Raw genomic sequence first — 6,828 nt, forward strand, 5'->3', positions numbered from 1 at the left:
AACGATAGGTGAGCCTTATACTGATTCAGTTCTTCCTCCTCGAAGACAAGAAAGGTTTTTCCCTAACCCTCCAAATACTGGAAGACTTTCTGGACCAGCAGAGCTGCGGACTTACAATATGCAGTCTTTTGAGAAGATAGGTGGGAATTGCTTTACCTGGCTTCTATGGTACAATCAACTGGAGAATCTCAGTGTAGGATGACTATACTAAGCCATGGGAGGGATTAGCAATAACAGTCTCCTCTGAGTACATGGTTCTTCAGCAGTTTGTAGCCTCCTTAATGGAGACAGCGGATAACATTTGGATAGCATTGCTGCCAACATCTAGCAGCTCATTAAGCCTGTGAATGTTGCTTTTTAGCAGCATATAATTTCAGCAGGCTTAGGCATTTGTAAAAACACACCCATCATCTGATCTCAGAAGAGCATCATCTCACAGTAGTGGAATCCAGGCTCCAACTCTAAAGTGAATTGACTACAAATTCTCAGCAAGCTAACATGCCTTTTTGTAAGATGAGATGTCTAACTCCAAAAGCTTAACTTAAGGAAGATATCTGAAGAGCAAGAAACTTGTCCGAAGGGTTAAAGCTTGACAGAGTTTGAGAACAACTTAACAGGGATTTGAAGGAGAAAGTGATACACAGCTTGAGTGTCAAGGAATGAATATTCTCTGCATGGCTTAAGAAAATGTTTCAGGTTGTTAAGTAACGGCTTCTCTAACACAGGCAAAGCCTGCTTGAAATGATGTGATGCTGTTGCACTTTATGTCAGGAGTATGATTTAGCGTAGTAATTCCCAACCTGGGGGGAGGGGGGTTATAGAGTAGGACTTTGTGGGAGTTCCCGAAGAAATAAGGTATGAGAAGGAAGGGGAGAAATGCAACTGCTGTGGTAACCTGTAGGAAACTGCACATGTAACTTCTAGGGAAAAATAATGAAGGGAAAAAAAAAAAAAAAAGCTTGATTGGGATAAAAGAAACCTTGGTAAAAGCTGCAGCCTGGGAATATTCATGTGCAACCTGTGCACAGGTTGGTGAAAATGCTGAAGCATAGCTTGTGCGTTTCTCAGTTGTCTTTCAGTCTGCTTGCAGAGCAGTTGCTTGGCTTAGCAGTACGTTTAATTTTCTTGCCTGTATCTTCTGATTTAAGAAAAAAAAACTGTTGGGGGTCAGCACTGAGTAACTTGTTTAATTTCTGCATACAGATGGGCAAACATCTTCAGAAAATAGCCCACTAACCGAACCAACTGGAAATGAGATGAAAGATCATTCTAATCTTAGCGTAAGTAGCTAAACAGAAACTTGATTTAAAATATATTTAAAAATATATAGAAAAAAATCGTCTGTAATACTCAGTAACTGTGCAGTCTTAAGTTATAAAAACTGTATGTGGGCTTCTATCACAGTACTCACTGTCTCGTGGGTTAATTTTGAGATGTTACCGGCGTAATCAGTGCTGAAAATTAATTAAAACCTGCAAGGTGAAACTATGATCGAGCTGATGGCCCGTGCACCAAAGTAGCCTTGCTCAGGATTATGCCGCTTAGAACTGGTTTATAGCTTGTGTGACAGTCCACGTCAAAGCAGACCTGATGAGATTTAGGATAATCTCTTTCCTTTTCCCTTTCCCTAAGCTATCTTCCCTGTTTTAATGTGTTACAGAACTCTCTCCCTGATCAGCTGCTGGCATCTGAAAGTGAAGCAGTCAGCTCAGGGTTTGGTCCTCCACCTTTCCCTCCAGTCAGACCTCCAACGATGCCTATGGATCCCCGAGGACCCTTCATGAGACGACCCCCTTTTCCTCCCCCTCCCCCTGCTGGCATCTACGGACCACGTGAATGTTTTCCAGTACGAGACTTGGGGCTTCCACGCCCTCCTTTGCCAAGTACGTAACTCCTGTTAGCATTTACTTCAGGCTAATGAACGTGAGTGGTTTATTGCCTGTTCATTCGGTTTTAATCTGCACAAGCCACTTGTCAGTTTGTCTGACTTTCTGGTTAAGGTGGTAGTGTATATTTACTTCTACCACTCCGAGCAGCTCTGAAGTGTTTTTTACTAATATTACCTTTGGAAAAGAGCATGCAGTGTACAGCAGCTGAAAACTTCCTTTTCTCAGGTAGAAGAGCAAGTAGTTGTGAGGCTGTATCAGACATAAATCATAGAACTTCATCATTCTTTAGCTGTGAGGTATGCTAATGTCCTTACTAAGGCATGCATTTGTGACATACCTGTTAATTGTTTCACTTCGTAGTTTCCATTTTTGGAACAAGATGCAGGTATCAGACTGAAGGGTTTCTTTCTGCCTCTTGGTGTTCTCAGATTAAGCTGTGAGGAAGTAATCTCTATCTTCCACAGAACTTGTACAGTATGACAGCCAAGGGCTACCAGATCAGATTGCACATCAAACCAAAGCTAGTGGTGGTGGCAGCAGCAGCAGCCCAGTAGCAGACACTAACTGGCTACTGCCACAAGCCTGGCACCAGATCAGTGTTGAGGAAAGTGGGTATTTTGTCCTTCCCTTTCCTGGAGTATTTGTCTCACTGGAGCACATCATCATCTAAGATAGCTCTACCTTGTGACTTCTAATTAGGTAGGCTGTTGTGAGCAGTAAGGTGCATGGGGTGGGTAGAAGGAGCAGGTGTGGGTTTGCTGGTGTGATTGGTATTAACTGGACTACTCTCGTTGTCATACAGTGAGAAATCCATTTCCCATGAGATCCTTTCCTCACTATCCACCTCAGCGACCTGAATTCTTGCCTCCACCCCCACCTCCTGAAAACAGAATTGAGTCACCTCAGTCAAATACATCGGCCACAGAACAACCGGAACCACAGCAAGAGACTTGACAGGTGTTTGAGCACCATGCTGAACCATTTCTGTACTTCTTCTAATGGTATTTTCCCTTATGTTAAGTAACTGCTGTTACTTAGGTATAAATAAACTACTTTGCTCAAATTGAAGCTTAATAGAAAATGTTCAGGATAGTATTTTGTAAATAGAAAATGAAATATAACTACAAATACTGTGAATAAGTGATTTCCATTGTACAGTAGTCACTTTAAATTAAGTATTTCTAATTTGGGTGATCTCTTCAGAGGTATAAAAATTAAATAAGGTGAATTGTTTTAAAAGTGCAGCTGCTTTGTCCTTGTTTAGCTGTACAGGGAAGCTTTGCATGCTAAAGGTGATGCTTGCTCTATGAATAGAATGTGAAAAAAACCTGAACAAATAAAAAGTAAAGATGATGAAATAACTACTTCTGTAGTACCACGTTAACAGGGAACTTTCAGAAAAGGGAAGAGGAACCCAACTACATACGTGCTTTATTTATTAATGACTTCTAGGTGACCTTTCAGCTGAAAAAGCTTCATGGAGTGGCAGATACCAATGACTTATCACTGTGGCACAAAGGAAAGGAAACATAAAGCAACTCTCTTATCGCTATTGAGAACTGCTAGCATAAGGGAACTGTGTTTCATTGCAGGTTTGTTTGTTTGTTTTAAGGCAAGATGCTGTGAAAGCAATGAATTACCATCTTACAACTGTATGTGATGCTTCAGCATCACCAGGCAATTGTTATTAGAGATGCATGGCCACAGTAAACAGCAACTGAAGTCCTAGTTAGTATTTTTTTGTTTGCTTTTTTTTTTTTTACTGTCCCAGCATGAATTCGGCTTAACAGTGTTCTAACACTAATAAGGGACAAAACAAAAGCACGCCCCAAGCTTACAGTCTTCATTCTTTCAACTCTGCAAGGCTGGAGAGCCATCAGCATTTATGAAGCAAGTAGCCATACAGCATGGTAGGAGAATTCTGTAGCCATGTAGTGTTACAGATAATTGAAAGAGCAAAGAAAGATAAAATTCCTTTCTTGCCTCGAAAGAGCACAGAAGCAAGTATAACCACTATACTTTGCAAAAGGGAAGCAACAAATGTTGTCAAGAACATGTTGCTGAGACAAACGTGCATTTAAAAGAAACCCAAACATAATTGTTTTAGGGGCTAGAAAAAGGTTTTAGAATTGTGTCTGTGCACACTTTGTAGTGAGTGTTAAGTTTCACAAAAAAAAGAAGCAGAACTGAATGAAGAACATGAGAAAAGTAGCATCTCTTTGCTTCTTGCCCCATGGTAGTGGTTGTTAGAACAGCCACAGCAGCCTTCCTGCAACCAGGGCACAGATCCTCATTAAGGTGATAGGCTGTATGAGAACAGAGCCTCGCTCCATGTTTACCTGCTGTCGTACTCTCTAAAGGCTTCTGCTAGAAGTTGCTGGCTCTTGTCAGTTGGTGTTGTTAAGGCTAACACACTTCAACTTGAAAACAGTGTAATTACAGTGCAGTCATCTGGTAAGGAACCCTTTAAAAAACAGAAAAACTGTTTTTAGCCAAGGCTCCACTTAGAATAGCAGCAGTGGGCAAGTGAGCTGCCATTCCCTCATTCTCCACATGTGCACACACACACACACACGCACACAAACAAAACAGTTTTTAATGTAAACCAAGTCTGTACATTTGCTCTACTCTCACAAGCTACCACACCCCATAATTAGAAGTTTCCAAACAGCTCCAGCACACTTTTTTTTTGTAACTGCTTGCTTAGATCAAGTCTGCCCATTGAGCTTTTCTTTCTGCAATACTGCTCTTAATCTTATTTCCCCATAGGCTTATTTCAGCTGCAGAACTGCCCCATGGCACCTCCTTGCTATTTCTTTATTCCTTCTAATTTAGTCAAAGGCATTTAGATAAGCCCTGTACTTAAGCTACTGGCCAATGAATTCTGGCAACAGGCAGTTTAAAGGTTCGTGTATGTTGAAATCTTCAACTGCTGCTTAGCTTAGTTGAGCTGTTGCATCACTATTAGCCATGATTTGCTATCCAGAGGCTCTAAGTTGGTCTGCGGGACTTAACCGGGACCCTAAAAGCAGCTGTTCAGCTTACACATCCACCTTTGCATCAGCCCTTAGCACAACCAGAAGTGCCAACTATCAGCCAACGACCCTATGGGTAGAAAACAGCCATAGGCACAGAGGCCCTTAATGTTGGTAATACTGCCAACAGAACAATCTTTTTAATCCCAGAACTACTTTAGGGGTTGAAAAGCACTTATAAGTGTAGCTCCATTGTCTGAACAGATACAGAACTAAATATTTGTTCTAGCTTATAATTAACTGTCTTCAAAATACAATTGTTCCTGTACCAGAACAGTATACTCCGTGCCCACAATGGCAGGGAGCCGCAGGCAAAACGAAAGCTAACTGGACTAATACAGGCCAGGCATGGATTGGAGCATCCTGCAGACAGAATGGAACTTTTTTTTCCAGCAATAGCCCGAAGTTGCATTTGCAGGCAAGCAATGAAAACAAGCTCGTATTTATGCACCAGGAAGTAGGACAGAGTAGTGCACAAACTGGGTTACATAAGCTTGCCTGAGCAGGATCACACAAGCGCGTGTGCAGGGAAGTCCCAGCTCCCCCCCACCGGGAAGGAGCAACGGGCTGTAACAATGAAGGGCTTGTGTTCCAAGTTCCTGCTGCCAAATCCAGAGTGCAACAAGGCTAACTTAACACCCCCATCATCTTTTTAGGAAAAACTAAGAGAAAAATTAATCCTTGTTGGGATTATGGAAACTCAAAGCAATTTCACATAGCTCCCCTGGCCCCACTCCAAGTAGAGGTGTATTTTCTACATTAGGACCAACTTGCCTATCATTTGATTTACAGCTGCTTTGGTTTGAATTCCTTCATCCTGGTACCACTAATTCAGACCACTGTTAAATGCACAGCCACCCAACAAGAGCAATTGTTACTTGTTTCTAAGGAAACAGAACAACCAGAGGTGTACCTCTCCAACTCTGCTCAAGGTCTGTGTTTCTCCAGCCACTCGCCTTGCAGCTCCCTACACTTGAAGAGCAAAGGTTCACTGCAGCATATGGACTAAGCACACTGAATTCAACCTGGAACACAAACCATATCCAGACATTAGACTTCAGGCTGAAGGAAGAATCACATCAGGAGTACTAACAGCACTCCGTAGCACTAACCTCCATAGAGACAGCCCATTCTCAGCATAGTGAAAGGACTGCACGCCTCTCTACCCCTGACAAGTGGCTGGTCTCTCCTGCCCCTTACCTTACCTTTTAACATTCCACTAATTAAAAACAAATCAGAAAATAGGTTAGACTACAAACATTGAGGTAACGAAGCTAAACAAGTCCCAACTGCAGTAAATAATGCAGCTACGCACAGAAACACCGTAGTCTGCAGAGGAAGAATGTTTAAACCAGAGGACACAACCTCTTCAGCAATTTGCATGGAAGCTGCCAGAAATCCTTCCATCACTTTGCAACCAGATTTAAGGCCCAGATGATGCTGAACATCCCTGACAGGTTTAACTGCTCCAGAAACCTCCCTTGTGAGGCTGAGCCCCAAAAGGTACCGTGACTATGTCCTGATATTTCACTTTACTGGAGTATTAAAAGCTATAGTCATATTTGTCTATTACTACTCACAGCAAAATCTACTTTTCCTCTCTCCAGCAAAGTGTTAAATGCTCTTGCTTGCCAGAGCTACAAGATTGAGGACAGCGCTTAAGCAACAAGCAGTGCAGTCCTCATGCCTGGTAGTGGTTTGGGCTGTCACAAAATGAAGTTCAGAAGCTCAAACCAAAGCCGTGCTTGGCACGCACACACTGAACAGCCACTCCAACAATTCTCACAGCACAGTCAGCCGCTGCAGGGCACGGCAGCTCTCCACCAGCTTATCAGACATCTGCAGTTTTCATTCAGAATACACAGCTACGTACTCTGAGTACAGATAAAATGTCAACCGAAGCA

At 42.4% G+C, this 6,828-nt stretch overlaps 1 protein-coding gene across 6 annotated transcripts in view; it reads left to right on the plus strand.

The window, feature by feature from the left end:
- The window catches only part of MIA2 (MIA SH3 domain ER export factor 2), a 29,291-nt gene extending 26,041 nt beyond the window's left edge, over positions 1-3,250 (plus strand). For 5 of the 6 annotated variants that reach the window (XM_004941776.5, XM_004941778.5, XM_040701975.2 and 2 more), the window contains 4 exons: positions 9-140; positions 1,204-1,280; positions 1,661-1,883; positions 2,692-3,250. In XM_004941776.5, coding sequence (XP_004941833.2) covers positions 9-140; positions 1,204-1,280; positions 1,661-1,883; positions 2,692-2,843 — 584 coding nt within the window. In that variant the 3' untranslated portion in view covers positions 2,844-3,250. The remainder of the gene's footprint in view (positions 1-8; positions 141-1,203; positions 1,281-1,660; positions 1,884-2,691) is intronic. The other variant, XM_015287662.4, reaches the window with a different exon arrangement.
- Positions 3,251-6,828: the final 3,578 nt, after the last annotated feature.

The sequence above is a fragment of the Gallus gallus genome, chromosome 5 (genome assembly GCF_016699485.2).
Source record: "Gallus gallus isolate bGalGal1 chromosome 5, bGalGal1.mat.broiler.GRCg7b, whole genome shotgun sequence".
Taxonomy (NCBI): domain Eukaryota; kingdom Metazoa; phylum Chordata; class Aves; order Galliformes; family Phasianidae; genus Gallus; species Gallus gallus.